This window comes from Procambarus clarkii, chromosome 13 (genome assembly GCF_040958095.1).
Source record: "Procambarus clarkii isolate CNS0578487 chromosome 13, FALCON_Pclarkii_2.0, whole genome shotgun sequence".
In the NCBI taxonomy this organism is placed as follows: domain Eukaryota; kingdom Metazoa; phylum Arthropoda; class Malacostraca; order Decapoda; family Cambaridae; genus Procambarus; species Procambarus clarkii.
In genome coordinates this window covers 47,695,068-47,721,697 of record NC_091162.1, presented here as the reverse complement: position 1 = coordinate 47,721,697, position 26,630 = coordinate 47,695,068, and the positions used below count along the sequence as shown (strand labels likewise).

Below are 26,630 nucleotides of genomic sequence, written 5' to 3'. Positions count from 1 at the left end.
GGCTACGGTGAGTGACCTTGAGCATAACTATTGCTCACCCCAGAGTAAGGATAGAGAAAGTAGAAACCCCAACAATATTCATCTATTCATAGATCTATCTATCTATCTATCTATCTATCTATCTATCTATCTGTCTGTCTGTCTGACTCTGTCTTTCTTTGTGTCTGTCTCTGTCTCTTTATCTAACTCTAGCTGTGTGTGTCACTGTCTCTGTCCACCTGTCTGTCTCGTATAAACATTATAACTGTCTAATGTGTGGGAGTTCGAGAGCGAGAGGAGTTCAGTGGTGTGAAATACAAAACAATAATAGTTACTGCTTACTGTGCCACAGTGCCGTTGCTTGAGAAACCTCTGACTTTGTGTAAGGATCGTGTGTTTTATGCCAGTGCGGCAAAATTATTAACAGCACAAAATTCTCGTAATTTTCCCAAGATCAGTGAATAATGGTGAATATTCCTTTAAGATTTTTTTGAGGACGAAAGGATTTTGTTTTGAAAATATAGATATGTAGATGTCCGCCAGTGCCCAAACCTATAGAGAAGGAGGAGGTGGCGTTAGCACGCTGTTCTCTTTTGACTTATGCGACCCGACCAGCCTATGTTTATCCCTTACGCAAGACCATTCCCTCTGCAAATTTAATTTGGGTGACGGTAGCCTCAACCTTGTTACCGCCAACTTTGAACAGACAGACATTATCTCTTATAGTATAGATGAAAAAGATACGAACAATAACTTGTGACAATACTTTATTAAACATGAAACTCGAGGAGAACAATAAGTGAACGTTTACTAAGATGAACTTCTTCAGCGGTTAACTGTTACACATACGAGTGTTTACTCGAGCTATTGTTTACACTAACTAGTGTTTATCACAGCTAATGTTTACACTAACTAGTGTTTATCACAGCTATTGTTTACACTTCCTAGTGTTTATCACAGCTAGTGTTTACACTAACTAGTGTTTATCACAGCTAGTGTTTACACTAACTAGTGTTTATCACAGCTAGTGTTTACACTAACTAGTGTTTATCACAGCTAGTGTTTACACTAACTAGTGTTTATCACAGCTTGTGTTTTCACTAACTAGTGTTTATCACAGTTAGTGTTTACACTAACTAGTGTTTATCACAGCTAGTGTTTACACTAACTAGTGTTTATCACAGCTAGTGTTTACACTAACTAGTGTTTATCACAGCTAGTGTTTACACTAACTAGTGTTTATCACAGCTTGTGTTTTCACTAACTAGTGTTTATCACAGTTAGTGTTTACACTAACTAGTGTTTATCACAGCTAGTGTTTACACTAACTAGTGTTTATCACAGCTTGTGTTTTCACTAACTAGTGTTTATCACAGCTAGTGTTTACACTAACTAATGTTTGTCACAGCTAGTGTTTACACTAACTAGAGTTCACATAAGTGAGTGTTGACACTTGAAAGTGTTGACACAAGTAAATGTTGTAGTAGAGAGAGGAGGTATACATGTGCATATATGTATTATGAGAGAAAGAGGAAGTATACACCTACGTGAGTGTGAATGTGAGTAATATGTGTGAGGCAGGTATATTCATGTGTGTGTGTGTATATATGTGTTGTCTCTGACGGTTGCTGTGAAGAGACGTCATCCTTCACTTCTTCAAGCAACATATACACGTCTGAAACTTAAGTTTGCGAGTTGTTCATAATTCCTTGATATCAAAGTTAAGGTCTCTGGAGTTAGGGCTTCCTGTAGACGCCCATGAAGAGTATGGTGTTAGGGCTTCCTGTAGACATCCCCAGAAAGAGTATGGAGTTAGGGCTTTCTGTAGACGCCCATGAAGAGTATGGTGTTAGGGCCGGTCGGCCGAGCGGACAACACGCTGGACTTGTGATCCTGTGGTCCTGGGTTCGATCCCAGGCGCCGGCGAGAAACAATAGGCAGAATTTCTTTCACCCTATGCCCCTGTTACCTAGCAGTAAAATAGGTACCTGGGTGTTAGTCAGCTGTCACGGGCTGCTTCCTGGGTGTAAAGGCCTGGTCGAGGAACGGGCCGCTGGGACACTAAAAAAAAAAAAAGCCCCAAAATCATCTCAAGATAACCTCAAGATAAGGGCTTCCTGTAGACGCCCATGAAGAGTATGGTGTTAGGGCTTCCTGTAGACACCCATGAAGAGGATGGTGTTAGTGTGGTTGTCCCTGATGAAGAAGACGAAGGGGCGGTCACATCTGAACACTTTGGGTCCACGGACCCTTCTGAAGACGATGAGTGTGAAAGCAGCAGCCTCGGAGCCTTCCTCGTTCACCTCCACCACGGCCTTGTGGATGACGGTGTTCACACTCAGGCTGGTGCCCCGGACATAGTTGGTGAGATCACTGCGGCTCGAGAACAGGTCTTCGATCCCCAGAGCTTCTAGGGCCTGTCAGTAAGATAGGAAGCGTGGTCAACACTAAGAACATGTTAGACGGGTGGGTGAACACTAAGAACATGTCAGACGGGTGGGTGAACACTAAGAACATGTCAGACGGGTGGGTGAACACTAAGAACATGTCAGACGGGTGGGTGAACACTAAGAACATGTCAGACGGATGGGTGAACACTAAGAACATGTCAGACGGGTGGGTGAACACTAAGAACATGTCAGACGGGTGGGTGAACACTAAGGACATGTCAGACGGGTGGGTGAACACTAAGGACATGTCAGACGGGTGGGTGAACACTAAGGACATGTCAGACGGGTGGGTGAACACTAAGGACATGTCAGACGGGTGGGTGAACACTAAGAACATGTCAGACGGGTGGGTGAACACTAAGAACATGTCAGACGGGTGGGTGAACACTAAGAACATGTCAGACGGGTGGGTGAACACTAAGGACATGTCAGACGGGTGGGTGAACACTAAGGACATGTCAGACGGGTGGGTGAACACTTAGAACATGTCAGACGGGTGGGTGAACACTAAGAACATGTCAGACGGGTGGGTGAACACTAAGGACATGTCAGACGGGTGGGTGAACACTAAGAACATGTCAGACGGGTGGGTGAGCACTAAGAACATGTCAGACGGGTGGGTGAACACTAAGAACATGTCAGACGGGTGGGGGAACACTAAGGACATGTCAGACGGGTGGGTGAACACCAAGAACATGTCAGACGGGTGGGTGAACACTAAGAACATGTCAGACGGGTGGGGGAACACTAAGAACATGTCAGACGGGTGGGTGAACAAAAAGAACATGTCAGACGGGTGGGGGAACACTAAGGACATGTCAGACGGGTGGGTGAACACCAAGAACATGTCAGACGGGTGGGGGAACACCAAGAACATGTCAGACGGTTGGGTGAGCACTAACAACATGTCTGTGAGAAAGGTGAGTGAACACTTTGAACACGTCTGTGAGAAAGGTGGGTAAATCCTAAGAACATGTCTGTGAGAAAGGTGGGTGAACACGAAGAACACGTCTGTGAGAAAGGTGGGTGAGCACTAAGAACACGTCTGTGAGAAAGGTGGGCAAATCCTAAGAACATGTCTGTGAGAAAGGTGGGTGAACACGAAGAACACGTTTAACGAACACGTTAAAAGATAAGTAGGTTCTTGAATACTAAGAACACGTCTGTGAGAAAGATATGTAGGTTCTAAAACACTAAGAACACGTCTCTGAGAAAGATAAGTAGGCTCTTGAATACTAAGAACACGTCTGTGAGAAAGGTGGGTGAATACTAAGCATATGTCTGTGAGAAAGATAAGTAGGTTCTTGAACACTTAAGAACACGTCTGTGATGAAGATGAAAATGCTGTTGAACACTAAGAACTTGTCTGTGAGGAAGAAAAGAAAGTTCTTGAACACTAAGTACTAAGTTCTTCCTTACATGTCAGTAAGGAAGAACAGAAGATTGTTAAGTACAAAGAACACGTCTTTGAAGAACATGAGATGATTGGTGAACTCTAAGAAGTGGCTCAAACCAACAGTATGGAGCTGACAACATTTTTCTGTAAGACTAATACAAAACATTTTTAACACAGGGTGTCACCAGTCATGGTAGTGTTGTGTCCACTACACTAACAGTATACCACCAAAGTCACCAGTCATGGTAGTTTTATGTCCACTACACCAACAGTATACCACCACAGTCACCAGTCATGGTAGTGTTGTGTCCACTACACCAACTCAGACCCCTCAAACAAACTCAGTTTTCTTGTTATAAGGGGTCTGAGTTGGTGTAGTCGGTTGAGACGTACCAGTTATAGCAGCGACGCGAACACCTGTACTCTCTGGGTTCGATTCAACTACTGGGAGGGTGGGAGGGTGTCTATTTGTATACACACATATATATATATATATATATATATATATATATATATATATATATATATATATATATATATATATATATATATATATATATATATATATATATATGTATATATATATATATATATATATATATATATATATATATATATATATATATATATATATATATATATATATATATATATATATATATATATATATATATATATATATATAACCCAGTATATAGGCAAGACAACAACATCTCTTTCCAGGCGTTTAACGATGCATAAGCAACAGGGCTCCATTAAGGAACATATAATCTCTTCCCACAACCAAACCATCGCCAGAGAAATCCTAGTAAACAACACAGAAATCATCGATAGATACAGCGATAGCAGGCGGCTTGACGTTTGCGAGGCACTACACATCAAGAAGTCAACATATATATATATATATATATATATATATATATATATATATATATATATATATATATATATATATATATTTTATTAAATATGACCGAAAAAGTAAGATTAATAATTCTAACACGAATTTTCTCAATCTTTCGTACATTATGCTTCACTGTTGGAGGTAAATCAAAAATCACTTCTCCAAAATTCATTTTTATTTCTAGTCTGACGCGACACGGGCGCGTTTCGTAAAACTTATTACATTTTCAAAGACTTCACAAATACACAACTGATTAGAACTTGCATTTCCCTGATTTTATATCTACATTTGAGTGAGGTGGGAAGGGTGATGTGGCATTACATTTGAGTGAGGTGGGAAGGATGATGTGGCATTAGAGGATATTAATAGGGTATTAAAAGTATCAACACAAGACAGAACACGAAACAATGGATATTGAATAGAAGTGTTTGTAGAAAGCCTATTGGTCCACATTTCTTGATGCTTCTATATTGGAGCGGAGTCTTGAGGTGGGTTGAATATAGTTGTGCAATAATTGGCTGTTGATTGCTGGTGTTGACTTCTTGATGTGTAGTGCCTCGCAAACGTCAAGCCGCCTGCTATCGCTGTATCTATCGATGATTTCTGTGTTGTTTACAAGGATTTCTCTGGCGATGGTTTGGTTATGGGAAGAGATTATATGTTCCTTAATGGAGCCCTGTTGTTTATGCATCGTTAAATGCCTAGAAAGAGATGTTGTTGTCTTGCCTATATACTGGTTTTTTTGGAGCTTACAGTCCCCAAGTGGGCATTTGAAGGCATAGACGACGTTAGTCTCTTTTAAAGCGTTCTGTTTCGTGTCTGGAGAGTTTCTCATGAGTAGGCTGGCCGTTTTTCTGGTTTTATAGTAAATCGTCAGTTGTATCCTCTGATTTTTGTCTGTAGGGATAACGTTTCTATTAACAATATCTTTCAGGACCCTTTCCTCTTTTTTATGAGCTGTGGAAAAGAAGTTCCTGTAAAATAGTCTAATAGGGGGTATAGGTGTTGTGTTAGTTGTCTCTTTGGAGGTTGCATGGCTTTTCACTTTCCTTCTTATGATGTCTTCGATGAAACCATTGGAGAAGCCGTTATTGACTAGAACCTGCCTTACCCTACAGAGTTCTTCGTCGACTTGCTTCCATTCTGAGCTGTGGCTGAGAGCACGGTCGACGTATGCGTTAACAACACTCCTCTTGTACCTGTCAGGGCAGTCGCTGTTGGCATTTAGGCACATTCCTATGTTTATTTCCTTTGTGTAGACTGCAGTGTGGAAACCTCCGCCCTTTTCCATGACTGTTACATCTAGAAAAGGCAGCTTCCCATCCTTTTCCGTCTCGTAAGTGAAACGCAGCACGGAACTCTGCTCAAATGCCTCCTTCAGCTCCTGCAGATGTCTGACATCAGGTACCTGTGTAAAAATGTCGTCAACATACCTGCAGTATATGGCCGGTTTCAAGTTCATGTCGACTAAGACTTTTTGCTCGATGGTACCCATGTAGAAGTTTGCAAACAGGACACCTAGGGGAGAACCCATAGCGACCCCATCTACTTGCTTATACATATGCCCATCCGGGCTCAAGAAGGGTGCCTCTTTAGTACAAGCTTGGAGTAGTTTCCTCAGAATACTTTCTGGCATGTCAAGAGGAGTACAGGCTGGATCACGATACACTCTGTCGGCTATCATTCCGATTGTCTCGTCCACAGGTACGTTGGTAAACAGCGATTCTACGTCCAACGAGGCTCTTATCCCTGTGGCCCGTGCGCCCCGCAGTAAGTCCACAAATTCCTTTGGAGACTTCAGGCTGAAGGCGCAAGGAACATAAGGAGTCAGCAGGCAGTTGAGTCGCTTTGCCAATCTGTACGTGGGTGTGGGTATCTGGCTAATGATTGGCCGAAGTGGGTTTCCAGGCTTGTGCGTCTTGACATTTCCATACGCATATCCAGGTTTATATTCCCCAATGATCTTTGGCAGGTGGAGTCCGGATTTCTTGGCGTTCACAGTTTCGATCAGTTTGTTGACCTTTGCTTTTAATTCGGCTGTAGTGTCCTTCGTTACCCTTTGGAACTTAGTTTGGTCAGAGAGTATGATGTTCATTTTCGCCAGATATTCGTCTTTTTTAAGAATGACATATATTGGCGACTTGTCACCTCTCCTGACAACTATCTCCTTGTTCTCACGAAGGCTTTTAGCTGCCGCTCTAAGCTCGGGGGACAGTATGGTGCTTCTGTAGTTGCCTCGATTCTTTCCTCCTTCTGCAATAAGTTCTGCTTGTAAGGTATCTTTGGTAGTGACCTTCTTTTGTGTCTCGAGGTCGAATATGTCGTCCAACAGAATTTCCAACTCCACTTTCCGGGCCATTTCACTCGGTCTGGACATAACATGACAGTTTATGCCCAGATTTAGGAGAGTGACTTGGTCCTCAGTGAGGTTAATTCCTGCAAGGTTCAGGAAGCCATCTCTTGGTCGTGGAATTGCCATAGGTCCTCCATATAATGTTGTTAGTTTCTTGATAATCCTTGTTTCAGTGCTGAGGTGATGTTGGTCTGTGAGGATGTCGAGGTGTTGTTCAATGCGGGTACGGATACTATGGTCGATGTTGCTATTTCTCCACTCGTTTGTAGCATGAAGTAGTTGCGTTTTTTTGTCTTTGATTTCATTCTCTGCCTTGTATATCTGATCACGAATCAGATCCTGGCGATATTTTATCGTGAAGGCTTGATTCCTTGCTGCTGGGTCGTGCACTTTAACATTAGTATATTTTGGTAGCAGTCTTTCCTGTAGACATATTTTATTAAATATGACCGAAAAAGTAAGATTAATAATTCTAACACGAATTTTCTCAATCTTTCGTACATTATGCTTCACTGTTGGAGGTAAATCAAAAATCACTTCTCCAAAATTCATTTTTATTTCTAGTCTGACGCGACACGGGCGCGTTTCGTAAAACTTATTACATTTTCAAAGACTTCACAAATACACAACTGATTAGAACTTGCATTTCCCTGATTTTATATCTACATTTGAGTGAGGTGGGAAGGGTGATGTGGCATTACATTTGAGTGAGGTGGGAAGGATGATGTGGCATTAGAGGATATTAATAGGGTATTAAAAGTATCAACACAAGACAGAACACGAAACAATGGATATTGAATAGAAGTGTTTGTAGAAAGCCTATTGGTCCACATTAGGTCACTACCAAAGATACCTTACAAGCAGAACTTATTGCAGAAGGAGGAAAGAATCGAGGCAACTACAGAAGCACCATACTGTCCCCCGAGCTTAGAGCGGCAGCTAAAAGCCTTCGTGAGAACAAGGAGATAGTTGTCAGGAGAGGTGACAAGTCGCCAATATATGTCATTCTTAAAAAAGACGAATATCTGGCGAAAATGAACATCATACTCTCTGACCAAACTAAGTTCCAAAGGGTAACGAAGGACACTACAGCCGAATTAAAAGCAAAGGTCAACAAACTGATCGAAACTGTGAACGCCAAGAAATCCAGACTCCACCTGCCAAAGATCATTGGGGAATATAAACCTGGATATGCGTATGGAAATGTCAAGACGCACAAGCCTGGAAACCCACTTCGGCCAATCATTAGCCAGATACCCACACCCACGTACAGATTGGCAAAGCGACTCAACGGCCTGCTGACTCCTTATGTTCCTTGCGCCTTCAGCCTGAAGTCTCCAAAGGAATTTGTGGACTTACTGCGGGGCGCACGGGCCACAGGGATAAGAGCCTCGTTGGACGTAGAATCGCTGTTTACCAACGTACCTGTGGACGAGACAATCGGAATGATAGCCGACAGAGTGTATCGTGATCCAGCCTGTACTCCTCTTGACATGCCAGAAAGTATTCTGAGGAAACTACTCCAAGCTTGTACTAAAGAGGCACCCTTCTTGAGCCCGGATGGGCATATGTATAAGCAAGTAGATGGGGTCGCTATGGGTTCTCCCCTAGGTGTCCTGTTTGCAAACTTCTACATGGGTACCATCGAGCAAAAAGTCTTAGTCGACATGAACTTGAAACCGGCCATATACTGCAGGTATGTTGACGACATTTTTACACAGGTACCTGATGTCAGACATCTGCAGGAGCTGAAGGAGGCATTTGAGCAGAGTTCCGTGCTGCGTTTCACTTACGAGACGGAAAAGGATGGGAAGCTGCCTTTTCTAGATGTACCAGTCATGGAAAAGGGCGGAGGTTTCCACACTGCAGTCTACACAAAGGAAACAAACATAGGAATGTGCCTAAATGCCAACAGCGACTGCCCTGACAGGTACAAGAGGAGTGTTGTTAACGCATACGTCGACCGTGCTCTCAGCCACAGCTCAGAATGGAAGCAAGTCGACGAAGAACTCTGTAGGGTAAGGCAGGTTCTAGTCAATAACGGCTTCTCCAATGGTTTCATCGAAGACATCATAAGAAGGAAAGTGAAAAGCCATGCAACCTCCGAAGAGACAACTAACACAACACCTATACCCCCTATTAGACTATTTTACAGGAACTTCTTTTCCACAGCTCATAAAACAGAGGAAAGGGTCCTGAAAGATATTGTTAATAGAAACGTTATCCCTACAGACAAAAATCAGAGGATACAACTGACAATTTACTATAAAACCAGAAAAACGGCCAGCCTACTCATGAGAAACTCTCCAGACACAAAGCAGAACGCTTTAAAAGAGACCAACGTCGTCTATGCCTTCAAATGCCCACTTGGGGACTGTAAGCTCCAAAAAAACCAGTATATAGGCAAGACAACAACATCTCTTTCTAGGCGTTTAACGATGCATAAACAACAGGGCTCCATTAAGGAACATATAATCTCTTCCCATAACCAAACCATCGCCAGAGAAATCCTAGTAAACAACACAGAAATCATCGATAGATACAGCGATAGCAGGCGGCTTGACGTTTGCGAGGCACTACACATCAAGAAGTCAACACCAGCAATCAACAGCCAATTAATGCACAACTATATTCTACCCACCTCAAGACTCCGCTCCAATATAGAAGCATCAAGAAATATGGACCAATAGGCTTTCTACAAACACTTCTATTCAATACCCATTGTTTCGTGTTCTGTCTTGTGTTGATGAAATTAATACCATATATATATATATATATATATATATATATATATATATATATATATATATATATATATATATATATATATATATATATATATATATATATATATATATATATATATATATATATATATATATATATATATATATATATATATATATATATATATATATATATATATATATGACAATGTGTGTGTCATATATATATAGACCACGGAGGAAAAATGAAACAGAAATTTCCTTAAGTACTTTCGTATATTAATACATCTTCAGAAGGAGTGATGTTACAGATCGAGTGATGGGTATAAATAGGCAGGAGAGAGTGGTGAAGTGAGGTGAGGTACAATACTTGGACAACGCAGACGGCCCATTGGCCCATCAGATGCAGCCAATTGGCCCATCTGATGTAGCCCAATGGCCCATCTGATACAGCAAACATACAAGCACAATACATAGGTAATTATAGCATAAAATGGTAAATATATACAATGAATTAGTGAGACAAATGTTTTCCAATGATCCTACTTAAGTCGCCCTTTAGCTGATCTATTAGAAATGGATCTAAGTTATATAGACCACTTCTAATATTCAAATTACTTTCTTTTGTGATCTGTATCAAAGCAGATTCAATTATGTTTCTGTTATAGGTGCTTTTACAATTTGTTATTGAAGAAGCACTCTCCCAATCAATTTGGTGAGTTTTTTCTGACAAATGAACAAAGAAAGCATTAGACAATTGGCCATGTCTTACAGAGTATTTATGTTGCGATATTCTACATTTTAAATCTTTAGATGTTTGCCCAACATAGAACTTATTACATTCCTTACAAGGTATTTTATAAATGACGCAATTATCACTACGAAGTTAGTTAGTAAATGGAATGCACTAGGAAGTGATGTGGTGGAGGCTGACTCCATACACAGTTTCAAATGCAGATATGATAGAGCCCAGTAGGCTCAGGAATCTGTACACCAGTTGATATACAGTTGAGAGGCGGGACCAAAGAGCCAAAAACTCAAATTTGTACACCCCTCACCAATATGTACTCAAAGAATGCAAATAAGTGAGTACACACACACACACACACACACACACACACACACACACACACACACACACACACACACACACACACACACACACAATGTACACATATGTACACTTAAAAAATTGTGCACATAAGAATGTACACATTAGAAATTCCAGGAGGTCTTCACCTTAGAGTAAGGAGAAATTCCAGAGATAAGAGAGGGAATAGTTAACCAGGAACCACTAAAAAAGTTTGAGATTACCAGTGGGTAAGTAAGGAAGTTTTTACTAGAGATGGATGTGACAAAGGCTATAGGCCCAGATAGAATCTCCCCTTGGATACTGAAGCAAGGAGCAGAAGCATTGTGCCTGCCACTCTCTATAGTATATAGCAAATCACTGGCAACAGGGGGAACTGCCATAAATTTGGAAAGCAGCTAATGTAGCCCCGATATACAAGAAAGGGGATAGACAGGAGGCACTGAACTACAGGCCAGTGTCCATAACCTGCATACCATGGATGCTGACGGAGAAGAATGCGTGAAGAAAGCTAGTGGAACATCTGGAGCGAAAGAACTTTGTAACACAGAATCAACATGGGTTCAGGGATGGCAAGTCCTACCTCACAGGGTTAATGGAATTCTACGACCTGGCAACAAAAATCAGGCAAGAAAGAAAGGGGTGGGCAGACTGCATAATTTTGGATTGTCAGAAAGCCTTTGACACAGTGCCACACAAGAGGCTAGTGAAAAAGCTGGAGATGCAGGCTGGAGTGAAAGGGAAGATACTCCATTGGATAAGGGAGTACCTAAGCAACAGAAGACAACGAGTCACTGTGAGGGGCGAAGTCTAAGATTGGCGAGACGTCACAAGTGGAGTCCCGCAGGAGTCAGTCCATGGACCTATACTGTTTCTGATATATGTAAATGATCTCCCAGAGTGTATAGACTCGTTTCTCTCAATGTTTGCTGACGATGCAAAACTTATGAGGAGAATTGAAACAGAGGATGATAGTAGGAGACTACAAGATGATCAACACAGACTGAATGAATTCTCCAACAAATGGCTGCTAAAGTTCAACCCGAGTAAATGCAAAGTAATGCAACTAGGCGGTGGAAACAGGAGGCCAGACACAGGATACAGAATAGGAGATAAAGTGCTTCGTGAAACGGACAGAGAGAAAGATCTAAGAGTTGATATCACACCAAACCTGTCTCCTGAAGCCCACATAAAAAGAATTACGTCTGCAGCATATACGAGGCTGGCTAACATTCGAACAGCCTTCAGGAACCAGTGTAAGGAATCATTCAGAATCTTGTGTACCACATATGTAAGACCAATCCTGGAATATGCGGCCCCAGCAAGGAGCCCGTACCTTGTCAAGCACAAGACGAAGCTGGAAAAAGTTCAGAGGTATGCCACTAGACTAGTCCCAAAACTACGAGGCATGAGTTACGAGGAATGGCTGCGGTAAATGCACCTCACGACACTGGAAGACAGAGGAGTAAAAGGAGACATGATCACAACCTACAAAATCCTCAGGGGAATTGACAGGGTAGATAAGGATAAACTGTTTAACATGGGTGGTACGCGAATAAGGGGACACAGATGGAGACTGAGTACCCAAATGAGGCACAGGGACGTTAGAAATAAATTTTTCCAGTGTCCGGGTAGTTAACAGATGGAATGTCAATGTAAGTATAGTATGCTCATGTAAAATGTCTGTGTAAGTATAATATGGTCATGTAAAGTGTCAGTTTAAGTATAATATGGTCATGTAGAGTATGTCAGTGTAAGTATAATATAGTCATGTAAAGTGTGCATTTAATACAGTATTCGACTATATATTTTAGTAACTAAATGTGGGAGGCCTTATCTTTATGGATGATGCCTAGACAAGCAGATATGGACATGGATGAACACTCCTCGTGGTTGAGGCTGGCATCAACACATGTACTGGTTGTGCCAAGTAGTTGTTAATTGTGCTTCTTCTTCTTCAATTACACCTGTCATAGGTCACTCACAAATAATAGCAGTAACCTAATATGACAGCTATATCAGGGGACTATTATAATTTTTTAAATAAAGATCTGAGAATATTGCTCACCCTATTTTTTCTCGACTAGTGTTCTAACCGACATACCCTATATCTACCTAACATAACTGGCCAGGAATGTAGATATAATAAGTGGGTTTCGGTAAGGACACCTCCCTGATTTGTAGACAAAGATCGTGTTGATAATGGGAGCACTTTACAACCTATAACACAGTTTTCCAAGGGAAAATTTATTGGAGCTCGATTTGCCCTGGTGAGACTTGTTAACTTTATATGGCGACTCACTGTGGCCTTCTCCCACTGATGCCTTCTCTGTTTTGTCTAGATGTCTTCACAAAGGTTAGAGGGCCCACATTTACTCTATTTTGGTACTGATAATTAAGTTGATTAAATTAAATTATTTTTATGATGTTTACAGTCCAAAGACTGATGTATTAAGAATGTTTCCCATTATTTGGGGGTAAAACTAATAGCGACATGTGGCAATTATATTCCCCGTTTTCTACTGAAGAAAATAATCTGTGCTACATCTTCTATGAGTTAATTTGTTTATTACAAAAAAGGCAGCAATATTATCTGCATTAAATGTATTAAAATTTAGTAAATGGTATCGGTTTTCCGACAAGTATACTATGATCATGTAAAGTATGTCATTGGAAATATAGTTTGATCATGTAAAATATGTCAGTGTCTCTATAGGTATTCTTAATATTTATTTGGTTTTTATTCATATCATCTATGTTGAGGTAACTTGTATTACAAGTTAGGTTTTGGGTCAGGATGGCTCAGTGTCTTTTAATCCTGTACACTCGTGACAGAGAATATGTTAATGTTTTACCATTAAAGCTTCGATCCATCTGCTTGGCCAAAACATCTTTCCAGTCTAATTATGCAGCCCCCTCTTCCTGTTTTAGAAGTACTTATAGTAACAATGTACAGTACATATATCGACTTACAACGCAAACCTAAAGTAGAAATCTGTTCTATTGAATGTTGCTAAGACAACCTAAACTCACCTTATCAAACATTCCTAGGACTAATACACGCTAACTGAGGCCTAATATAGTGCATATGTGTGCTATACTAGGCATAGGAATATTTTAAAAAAATTGCTTAATTTTTTTATAACTATATAATAAATAGTACCAAATTCTACTACATAATTGCTTAGCACGTCAATATTTATACTATGGTGTACATAGCTACAATAACTACTGTCTAAACAGGAGGATGGGTTGAATTATGATATATTTTATTATTTTCTGTCTAAAATAACTATATTTTTAATTTCAGGGAAATTGATTGGTTAATAGCAAAACTACACTTATAAATATATAGAATCGGGTCCAAGAACTAACTTCTGATGAACTTTTAAGAAATATCTGCTCAAGTCTGTAGAGTTTAATTATATACGTAAGAACTCTTTTAAGACTGCAGCGAGGATTAAAACTGAAAAAATCGGCCATAAACTAGTCGCTGACAAATTTCTGTCTTTAAATGGACTTTGAAAAAATTTGGTCTCAAATTTAACTCTGAAAAAAATCAGCCTGAAACTATATGACAGAGCGATGACTTCTTGGGAGTTCGCTAAATACAGTGATCAGCAGCAGTGACTTTTGGGAGTTTATTCAATCTGGTGGTCGGTAGCGAGAATTTTTTGGGAGTTCGCTCAATACCATGGTCTGCAGATATGATCTTCAAAAACAAAAAAATAAAAATAAAATAATGCTAAGCTGTCAATCCTACTACTATAGACCTCCAGGAAGTACCAATAAGTAGTGCTGGACCACCAGGAAGTATCAATATGTAGTGATAGACCACCAGAAAGTTTAATTTGTATTATTGAAGTTGGACACACCTAAAACTTCTTTACCCGCAACATAACTTTACCTGAATTTACTTGAGGAACACTAACACTCTAGTGGCCTCGACGAGGACAGGAAGCCGGTGACTTGTCAAAGGAACCCACAATTATCCTGTTGATTTTTCAAGCTGGATTTTAAAGTTCAAAAGAGTTTTGGGATTTACGACTTCGGCGGGTAAGCGGTTCCGTGGATTTATTACCTGAGGGTCAAAAAGCATCTCCAGTTTTGTGTTCCACAATGTGACTTATTGAGCTTGAACCCGTTGCTCCTTGTTTGTCTTACATCTGACCTTTTGAAGGAATTGTCTGGATAAACAGCTTTTCAATTTGTTAAGTATTTTAAGTGTCGATGAGATCCGTCCCGCGAAGCCTGGTCTGTAGTGTTGATAGCCCGGTGGCCCCTCAACCCTTACTGGTAAGACAGCTCATGTCTTAGTATAAGACCTTACCAATACTAACCTCCACCAGCAATCCTAGGCCTAATACAGTACATATATATATATATATATATATATATATATATATATATATATATATATATATATATATATATATATATATATATATATGCAAAATTAGGCCTAGAAAAATTATGGTTTGGTTTTACTTATATTTGTTATTTACTCCTTAAATTAATAGTAGACAGCCTGGTGTAATGGTGGCTCATTAGTTCTCTCGACCAAAACGTTACTTAAAGTACTATCGCCTCAGGAGTCTGCGTTGCTAAAAACAATGTGTGATCTCCTTGTCTGTGTCACACTCACACTCACATTCCTTAAATGTTTACCTTAATACTGACAACATTTATATAGAGATGCAAGTAAAACATCCTGACTACTCACCGCCTTAAGTTCCTCAGTGATTGTCTGCTCCAGTTTGAACCTTGGGAAGTGAAGATCTACTTTCTCCTCTTTCAGGTTGGCGAGGGCGTGGCGGAGGGTGTCGAGGGAGAGGCGCCGCAACATGGCGTCCAGGGGCGTGGCGGAGTTGCCGGGGGCGCCGCCGGGGGTGTTGTCAGGCAGCAACACCAACATGGACGCCGCCTTCCCCTTGTACGGCATCTCTAACACCGTCGCTCCCAGCTCACTCGAGACTCCTGCAACCACAGACCAGTGTTCACTCTCAGGACTGTCATACTAGTCTCCTACAACCACAGTCCACTGTAACCAGTGTTCACTCTCAGGGCTGTCACACTAGTCTACTGCAACCACAGTCCACTGTAACCAGTGTTCACTCTCAGGGCTGTCACACTAGTCTCCTACAACCACAGACCACTGTAACCAGTGTTCACTCTCAGGACTGTCACACTAGTCTCCTACAACCACAGTCCACTGTAACTGGTGTTCACTCCCAGGGCTGTCACACTAGTCTCCTACAACCACAGTCCACTGTAACCAGTGTTCACTCTCAGGACTGTCACACTAGTCTACTGCAACCACAGTCCACTGTAACCAGTGTTCACTCTCAGGGCTGTCACACTAGTCTACTGCAACCACAGTCCACTGTAACCAGTGTTCACTCTAAGGGCTGTCACACTAGTCTCCTACAACCACAGTCCACTGTAACCGGTGTTCACTCTCAGGACTGTCACACTAGTGTACTGCAACCACAGTCCACTGTAACCAGTGTTCACTCTCAGGGCTGTCACACTAGTCTACTGCGACCACAGTCCACTGTAACCAGTGTTCACTCTCAGGGCTGTCACACTAGTCTACTGCAACCACAGTCCACTGTAACCAGTGTTCACTCTAAGGGCTGTCACACTAGTCTCCTACAACCACAGTCCACTGTAACCGGTGTTCACTCTCAGGGCTGTCACACTAGTCTACTGCAACCACAGTCCACTGTAACCAGTGTGAACTCTAAGGGCTGTCACACTAGTCTCCTGCAACCACAGTCCACTGTAACTGGTGTTTACTCTCAGGACTGTCTAAATATTATATATATATATATATATATATATATGTATTTATATGAGCACAATTCAGCCCTCCGAATTGCTGTGGCCCTTCGCCTTGCTGCCCCAATCCACACCAGATATAGGTGTATTTGCGGCGAGGTGGTGGCTGACAGGTACGGCCACCATGGCCTACTCTGCCAAAGCACAGGGGGATGGCACTCGAGGCACAGTGAAGTTAATGACATCATCAAAAGGAGCCTCACCACAGCTGGATGCCCAGCTGAAAGAGAGCCCCGTTACCTATCGCCCCTTAACTCTGATGCTCTTATTGGTCGCCCGGATGGTATCACAGTGAACCCCTGGAAGAATGGCAAGCAGTTGGCATGGGACTACACGTGCGTATCAACTCTGGCTAACACCTACATTAACTTCAGTGTTGCACAACCAGGTGGCGCTGCCACCCACAGGGAAGCAGCCAAATCCCGTAAATATAGAGAACTGGATCACCACTACAATTTTGTCCCCATTGCTTCTGAGACACTCGGCGCCTGGGGTAAAAGTGCTACCAGTTTTTTGAAGGAACTGGGTTCTAGGCTTTCTTTTCCAGCGCCTCAGCGTGGCGATACAGAGGGGAAATGCGCATTGCATCCAGGGTTCCTGCCCGCCATCTGAGGAGCTGGAGGAACTCGACAACCTATGATAACCATCTTTGTAACCTATATGTAACTTCTTATTTGTAACAAGGTTCAAATAAAGCAAATATATATGTGTACATACAAAAGAATGGGGGTGGTAGGAGAAGATAATATTAGTGTTCAGTGAGAGACCACAAGGTCTCCTCTGAATACTTTGTATTTTCTTCTCCAAGGCTTTGGGTCCCCACATTGGCACCAGAGGTGGTACCCTCACAAATTTATATATATATATATATATATATATATATATATATATATATATATATATATATATATATATATATATATATGTATATATATATATATATATATATATATATATATATATATGTACATATATATATATATATATATATATATATATATATATATATATATAGTATATATATATATATATATATATATATATATATATATATATATACATATATATATATATATATATATATATATATATATATATATATATATATATATATATATATATATATATATATATATATATATATATATATATATATATATATATATAAAACTGAAAACTCACACCCCAGAAGTGACTCGAACCCATACTCCCAGGAGCAACGCAACTGGTATGTACAAGACGCCTTAATCCACTTGACCATCACGACCGGACATAATGAGGTGATAGCCGAGGCTATTTGAACCACCCCACCGCCGGCACTCGGATAGTAATCTTGGGCATAGCATTTTACCTATGATTACTATTAGTAATTACTATTAGTAATCATAGGTAATTACTATTAGTAATTTAATATGATTACTATTATGATTTACCAAGATTACTATCCGAGTGCCGGCGGTGGGGTGGTTCAAATAGCCTCGGCTATCACCTCATTATGTCCGGTCGTGATGGTCAAGTGGATTAAGGCGTCTTGTACATACCAGTTGCGTTGCTCCTGGGAGTATGGGTTCGAGTCACTTCTGGGGTGTGAGTTTTCAGTTGCATATTGTCCTGGGGACCATTCAGGCTTGTTCGCATATATATATATATATATATATATATATATATATATATATATATATATATATATATATATACATATATATATATATATATATATATATATATATATATATATATACATATATATATATATATATATATATATATATATATATATATATATATATATATATATATATATATATATATATATATATACATATGCATTTACATATGCATATGTATATATACCCTTACCAAATCTGAATTTTCGAAGTTGGGTCATCATGTCAACAAGGCTGTGTTGGCTCGGGGTGGTGAAGAACTTCTGCTTTGTTGTTTGGGTTAGGTTGAATTGATTCAACCAGAAACCTTTGAAGTAGACGGTGTTGACCAGCGTCATCAGTGTCCTGGCCACGTCGCTCTCTGTCACCGCAGTTGGGATCTTGCCTCGCGTTGTTTTGTTCACGAACTGGTTGATTGTCGCAGCTGCTTTGGCCGCCTGTCAACATAACGATAAGATTAAGCTCAGTGCCTTTACGTGACTCTTCAATCCATCACATTATAAGCTGACAATTGTTCCTACCGACCTTTCAAGGGGGAGAGTTAGAGAAGTAACATAAAGAAGTTCTTTGGATTTTAAGAAAAAAGTTTTCTGAATCCAATTTCAGAGGATTGGAAGTTAACTGTTGTAGAGAATCTAAGCTCAGGTGTTCAGACAAGACCTTAGTGATGGTGCACAAGACACCATAACATGGTGGTGACCACAGCTCAGGTGTTCAGACAAGACCTTAGTGATGGTGCACAAGACACCATAACATGGTGGTGACCACAGCTCAGGTGTTCAGACAAGACCTTAGTGATGGTGCACAAGACACCATAACATGGTGGTGACCACAGCTCAGGTGTTCAGACAAGACCTTAGTGATAGTGCACAAGACACCATAACATGGTGGTGACCACAGCTCAGGTGTTCAGACAAGACCTTAGTGATGGTGCACAAGACACCATAACATGGTGTCGTGTGTCATCACGCTACCCTCCCCAACCATCGGGAGGGGTGATGATACACGACCATCACCATCACCCTACCCTCCACCTCATACCATCACCCTACCATCCCTCCTCATACCATCACCCTACCCTCCTCCTCATACCATCACCCTACCCTCCCCCCTCACCCCCATCAACCTACCCTTCCCCTCACACAATCACCCTACCCCCCTTCACACCATTACCCTACCCTCTCCCCCTCACAACATCACCCTCCCCTCCCCCTCACACCATCACCCTACCTTCCCCCTCACACCGTCACCCTACCCTCTCCCCCTCAAACATCACCCTCCCCTCCCCCTCACACCATCACCCTACCTTTCCCCTCACCCCGATCAACCTACCCTCCCCCTCACAACATCACCCTTCCCCTCACACCATCACCCTACCCTCACCCTCACACAATCACCCTACTCTCCCCCTTACACCATCACCCTACCCTCCCCTCCTCGCCCCACCTCACATCCACCACTCAACCCTAACCCTCACACAATCACCCTACCCTCCCGCCTCACACCACAACCCTACCCTACCCCTCACACTACCACCCTACCCTCCCTCTCACACCATCACCTTCCCCTTCCCCTGACGCCGTAACCCTCCTTCCCCCACACTCCCTCTCCCTCTCCCTACCCCTCCCCCCTCACACCATCATCCTACCCTTCCACCTCACACCATCAGCCTACCCTCCCCTCCCACTCCCATTACCCTCCCCCTCACACCGTCACCCTACCCTCTCCCCTCACACCATCACCCTACCCTACCCTGTCATACCCATCACCCTTCCTTCCCCTCACACCATCACCCTACCCTCCCCCTCTCACCTATCACCCTACCCTCCCCCTCACACCTATTTCCCTACCATCCCCCTCACCCTCTTCACCCTACCCTCCCCCTCACCCCATCACCCTACCCTCCCCCTTCACACCCATCACTCTACCCTCCCCCTTCACACCCATCACCCTACCCTCCCCTGTCACCCTCATCATCCTACCCTCCCTCCTCCCTTCATTACCCTACCCTCCCCCCCTCACACCCAACACCCTACCCTGCCCTGTCACCCTCATCGCCCTACCTTTCCCGCACCCTCATCATCCTACCCTCCCCCTCCCCCCTCACCCTACCCTCCCCCCCCTCAAACCCAACACCCTACCGTCCCCTCATCCCCTCCCCCCCTCACCCTACCATCCCCCCCTCACACCCAACACCCTACCCTCCCCCCCTCACACCCAACACCCTACCGTCCCCTCATCCCTTCACCCGCATCACCCTACCATCCCCCACCATCAAGTATCTTACCCTGCTCTCACACTGGTGACGAGTTTAGGAGATATTTTAGAAGTACTCTATTCTGCTGTCACACTGGTATCGAGGCCAGGAGATACTCTTGAAGTACTCTATCCTGCTGTCACACTGGTAACGAGGTCTTGAGAGACTCTGGCAGAACCCTACCCTACTGTCACAAAGGTGACGAGGCACCACTTGACAGCTTATTTTCTAAAAATCACCACCTTCCTCGTCGCTTCCAGCTTGCCCTTGCCTCCCTGAAATCTAACAATTCTATTCTTATCCTTCCCTCCGACAAAGGCAATTCGGTGGTTGTTCTTGACCGTGAGGACTACCTCCAGAAAGCAGATGTCCTGCTCTCTTACTCCCGCACATATGCCCACTGACTTCTAACCCTTTGGATCGCCTTAAACCTTCCTTTAACCGCAAACTAAGACAGCTCTCTAGTCTTTGTCCTCCTGACTTCGATCTCAATAAACGTTTCTGTGTCATCTGACCTTCTCTTCCTTATTTTTAGGGTCTATCTAAGACTCATAAACCTGGTGTTCCTCTTCGTCCAATCATTTATTCACGGGGCTCTGTCAGCTATCCTCTTGCCTACTGGCTCGCTAAAACTCTGACGCCTTACCTTGGCACTTTTTCTCCTGCCCACCTTCATCACGCTCAGGACTTAATAGAAAGACTGCGCCTGTAGCCGTCCTGTAAGATGCTTAGTCATGATGTCGACTCTCTGTTCACTAATGTTCCCCTCGATGACGTTCTCTCTTTCCTTAGACAGAAGGCTACTGGGGTCCTTCTTCCTCTCCCGCTTCCCACTGACGTTTTCCTTAAACTCATTAGACTCTGTATTGACTCTCCTCTTTCAACGGTAAATATTACACTCAAACTAGGTGTCGCTATGGGTTCCCCTCTCTCCCCTGTTCTTGCCAATTTCTACATGGAATACTTCGAGACTGTTCTTCTTTTACTTCTTCCTTCTATTGATACTCGTCGCTCTCTCTGGCTTCGCTATGTTAATGACATTTTTTCTTTATGACCTCATGACCTTAGTCTTTTCCAGCCTTTCCTCTCCTCTCTTAACAATCAGGCTCCTTCCATCCATTTCAAAGTTGAATGAGAATCTAATTCCCTCCTTCCTTTCCTTGACGTTCACGTTCACAGCTCTGTGTCCGGGTTCTCTTTCTCTGTCTACAGCAAACCCCTGCATAGCGGCATGTACATTCACTTCTTTTCCTACCATCCTCCTTCTGTTAAGAAAAGTGTCCTCGTCTCTCTCTTCCTCCGCGCTCTACGCATCAGCGACCCTCAGTTTCTTGATTCTGAAATTGCCTTTATCTACAAATCATTCTCTCGCCTTGGTTACCCTTTGTATTTTATATACTGTGCCTACTCTCAAGCTAATCGAAATTTCTTTCATGCTAAACCTGCTTCCAACTCTAGTAGCACTGTGCTCTGCCTTCCCTTCATATCTGAACTCAAAACGTTTGCTAATACCTTTCGTCCTCTTGACATAAAGCTCACCTTTCGACAAACTAACGCACTTCGCAGCAATCTAGTTCACACTGCTCCTCCTGCTTCTAATGCCGCTGGTGTCTAATCTATTTCCTGTTCGTCTTGTCCTCTCCAATACTTAGGTGAAACTGGCCATACACTTAATGACAGACTTAAAGAACACAAAGAAGTGTTAAGTCTGCAGACACAAACAATGCTCTCGTCTGTCATGTTTGGGATTCTAATCATTCTATTGACTGGTCTTCCTTCAAAATAATCTTTCCTGCCTCTACAGAGACGCCGTCGTGTTGAATCGGCTCTGATACACAACATAACCAACATGAACTTGAGTCCTGGTTTTATTGCTGTTGACTCTTACCTTTCACAGTATTTACTCAACTGCTCTAAACTTTCTAACAAGCGTGACCTAACGTAGGCTTACCCTTCCATTTATCTTAGTTTGTTTCTTTCTTTTTTTTCCTTGTTTTCTCTAACGATCCCTTTTTTTATTTCTTTATTATATTTTAATTATTTCTTATTCCTTTATTTTTTAAGAATTATTTCTTATTTCTTTATTTTTTAAGAATTATTTCTTATTCCTTTATTATACTTTACCTTTCGTACCTTTTGCCTTGCTTTTTCCTCCTCTATGATTTCCTTCTCCTTATCTCTCTCTTGCCAATCTATTGCCTTCGCCTCCTTCTCTCATCACAATCGACTTGAGAATGGTATATCTAGGATATCCTGAGATGATTTCAGGGCTTAGCGTCCCCGCGGCCCGGTCCTCAACCAGGCCTCCTTTTTGTTACATACCCCCCAGGAAGCAGCCCGTAGCAGCTGGGCTGCTACAGGCTGTTTCTGGGGGCATGGGGGCCCTGCGGGTACCTGGGCCCGTACCCAGCAGGTACGGGCCCAGGTACCTATTTACTGCTAGGTAACAGGGGCATCAGGGTGAAAGAAACTTTTTTGCCCATTTGTCTCCGCCTCCATCGGGGATCGAACCCGGAACCTCAGGACTATGAATCCGAAGCGCTATCCACTCAGCTCTCTGGCGCCCGTACAGGACGGGCCGAAACGTCGTCGTCCCTTCACTTTCTAATGTGTGGGTTTGGTCAACATATTTCAGTCACGTTATTGTGACTCCTCGTCTGCACTCTATAAGTTCTCTACCCTGCTGTCGCACTGTTGACGAGGCTAGGAGATACTCTTGAAGTGCTCTACCCTGTTGTCACACTTTTGACGAGGCTAGGAGATACTATAGAAGTACTCTACCCTGCTGTCACACTGTTGACGAGGCATTGAGGGACTCTTGAAGTACTCTACCCTGCTGTCACACTGGTAACGAGGACTTGAGGGACTCTTGACGTACTCTACCCTGTTGTCACACTGGTAACGAGGACTTGAGGGACTCTTGAAGTACTCTACCCTGCTGTCACACTGGGGACGAGGCCTTGAGGGACTCTTTGAAGTACTCTACCCTGCTGTCACACTGGTAACGAGGTCTTGAGGGACTCTTGAAGTACTCTACCCTGCTGTCACACTGGTAACGAGGACTTGAGGGACTCTTGAAGTACTCTACCCTGCTGTCACACTGGTAACGAGGACTTGAGGGACTCTTGAAATACTCTACCCTGCTGTCACACTGGGGACGAGGCCTTGAGGGACTCTTTGAAGTACTCTACCCTGCTGTCACACTGGTGACGAGGCCTTGAGGGACTCTTGAAGTACTCTACTCTGCTGTCACACTAGTAACGAGGACTTGAGGGACTCTTGAAGTTCTCTACCCTACTGTCACACTGGGGACGAGACCAGGAGGCTTCATGTGAATTATAATATTTCACAAATAAATATAGACAGAAGGTGATATGCAGAAATAGACTGACCTGTGAGAAGTCGATATTCTCCACCTCTTTCTTAAGGACATCTCTGATGCAGTCCCGAAGAGGGAAGCCGCTCTTCACATACACTTTGTTGGCCAAGTCTATCACATAGTCACTCATGTTGCTCTGTCTCTCTGCGTTTCTGTAGGGGCATCTTAATTATTATATATAATACATGCTTTTATATACGCTCATAAATAACAAGTTACAGAGGACTCAAATATTTAATTATACATATAATAATTAAGATGACAAGTAAGGAATGTGAGTGGACTCACAGACGGTCGAGGGCCCTGTAGGTAGCCAGAGTGGTTGAAGGGTCTCTGAGACGAAGAGTGTCCTGCAGCTGCTGACGAGTCCTGCCAGCAGACCCAAAGTAGGCCAGGACCAGGGCGGTCCACACGCTGTAGGGCGAGAAGAAAAAGTTTCCTGTGGCGGTGGGTGGATAGAGCTGCTTGAAGAGGTCCAAGCTGAAGGGGGTGATGTAGGCCAGGTCAGGTGGGGAGGTCACCACCAGCTTGTCATTGTTGGAGATACACTGAGGCCTCACCACACTCACCATCGTCACCACCAACACTGCTGCACACCACAGCTTCCTCATACTGTGGGGAAGAGGACTGTAGCAGCGGCGCTCCACCAACACTGATGACTACTTTATTGTATTACAAATACCAATATCGTAATGAATTAAATATTTATACAAGTAGAAGCTCGCAGTCGTGTGAGGAGAGTTGTGGTGTAATAGTTTTGTTGTTGATGGGTGGTGGTGATGGAGGGGGGGAGCTGGGTGCAGGGAGGTGGTGATGGAGGGTGGGGGGGGGGGGAGCGGGGTGCAGGGTGGTGGTGATGGAGGGGGGGGGAGCTGGGTGCAGGGTGGTGGTGATGGATGGTAGTGATGGGTGCAGGTGATGGGGTGCTGGTAATGAACGGTGGTGATGGGTGGTGGTGATAGATGGTGGTGATGGGTGGTTGTGACGCACTATACACTCACCCACTATAGACACTCACCCACTACACACATACACACACACACACACACACATACACACACACACACACACACACACACACACACACACACACACACACACACACACACACACACACACACACACACACACACATACGCACGCACACGCACACACACACACACACACACACACACACACACACACACACACACACACACACACACACACACACATACCGACGTTGGGTGGTGACTGTGATCAGTGGTACAGTAAATTAGTGTAGACAGAGCAAAACTGCCATCATCAATCTACTAGCACTTAGTGAATCACCAAGTGGGAGACAACGACGGATTACCTTCGTCATCCATACAGCGTCATTACTCATCTGGTTGTGTGAGCGGGAGGCAGACTGGTATGTACACCTCACTGGTCAACTAATCAGGTGTACAGATTGAGGTAAAATATTATCAAATTCTTGTTCATGATATCATATATATATTTAAAAATCTCAAAGTGGCTTATTTTAGGTAGAAGTTAACGCTTACGGGACCCCCGTAATACACGCACGCACGCACATGTACGTTTGCAAGCACACACGCACGTACACGCAAAAATAAACACACGCACGCACACTTGCTTGATCTGATATTTACCCTAAATGCGTCGGATATAAAGGAAGTTAAGTTGGAAGCCCCCTTGGGAATGAGTGATCATAGTGTATTGAGCTTTGAGTACCTGGTTGAGCTAGGAATTATCACCTCCCAAAAAAGAACTGGGAAACAAAGGGCTGGCGTACCGAAAGGGAAACTATGAGGAGATGAATAAATTCCTATGGGATATACATTGGGACACAGAACTCGGAACCAAGTCCGTACAAGACATGATGGACTATGTCACCTAAAAATGTCAGGAGGCTGTAAGCAGGTTTTTCCCAGCACGACAGGAAAAAACAGAGAAGCAAAGGAAGAATTCGTGGTTTAATAGGGAATGTATGAAAGCAAAGGAGCTGAACAAAAGGGCATGGAAGAACTCCCGTAATAACAGAATACCAGAAAAGAGAGAGAGATACCAGAGAACCAGGAACGAGTATGTTAATGTGAGAAGAGCAGCTGAGTAAAGGTATGAAAATGATATAGCTAATAAAGCCAAGACTGAACCAAAGCTACTACACAGTCACATCAGGAGGAAGACAACAGTGAAGGAACAGGTGATGAAACTTAGGGTGGGCGAGGACAGGTACACAGAGAAAGACAAAGAGGTGTGTGAAGAACTCAACAAAAGGTTCCAAAAGGTCTTTACAATAGAACAGGGAGAAGTCACGGCGCTAGGAGAGGTGGCAGCAAACAAGGTGACCTTGGAGAGGTTCGAAATTACAAAAGATAAAGTCAAGAAACACCTATTGGAGCTGGATGTGAGAAAAGCTGTTGGGCCGGACGGAATCTCACCATGGGTATTGAAAGAGTGTGCAGGAGCACTTTGCTTGCCACTCTCCATAGTGTATAGTAGGTCACTGGAAACGGGAGACCTACCAGAAATATGGAAGACTGCTAATGTAGTACCAATATACAAAAAGGGTGACAGACAGGAGGCACTGAACTAAAGGCTAG

General features: G+C 42.9%; 1 protein-coding gene across 1 annotated transcript in view; it reads right to left on the bottom strand.

Annotated features, from left to right (window-relative positions):
- Positions 1-729: 729 nt before the first annotated feature.
- LOC123749022 (leukocyte elastase inhibitor) overlaps positions 730-26,630 on the bottom strand; it is a 42,854-nt gene continuing 16,953 nt past the window's right edge. Inside the window, exons 2-6 of the mRNA XM_069323887.1 lie at positions 24,331-24,654; positions 24,056-24,194; positions 18,600-18,843; positions 15,622-15,875; positions 730-2,396 (exon numbers count right to left, since the gene is read on the bottom strand). Coding sequence (XP_069179988.1) covers positions 2,124-2,396; positions 15,622-15,875; positions 18,600-18,843; positions 24,056-24,194; positions 24,331-24,653 — 1,233 coding nt within the window. The 5' untranslated portion in view covers position 24,654 and the 3' untranslated portion in view covers positions 730-2,123. The remainder of the gene's footprint in view (positions 2,397-15,621; positions 15,876-18,599; positions 18,844-24,055; positions 24,195-24,330; positions 24,655-26,630) is intronic.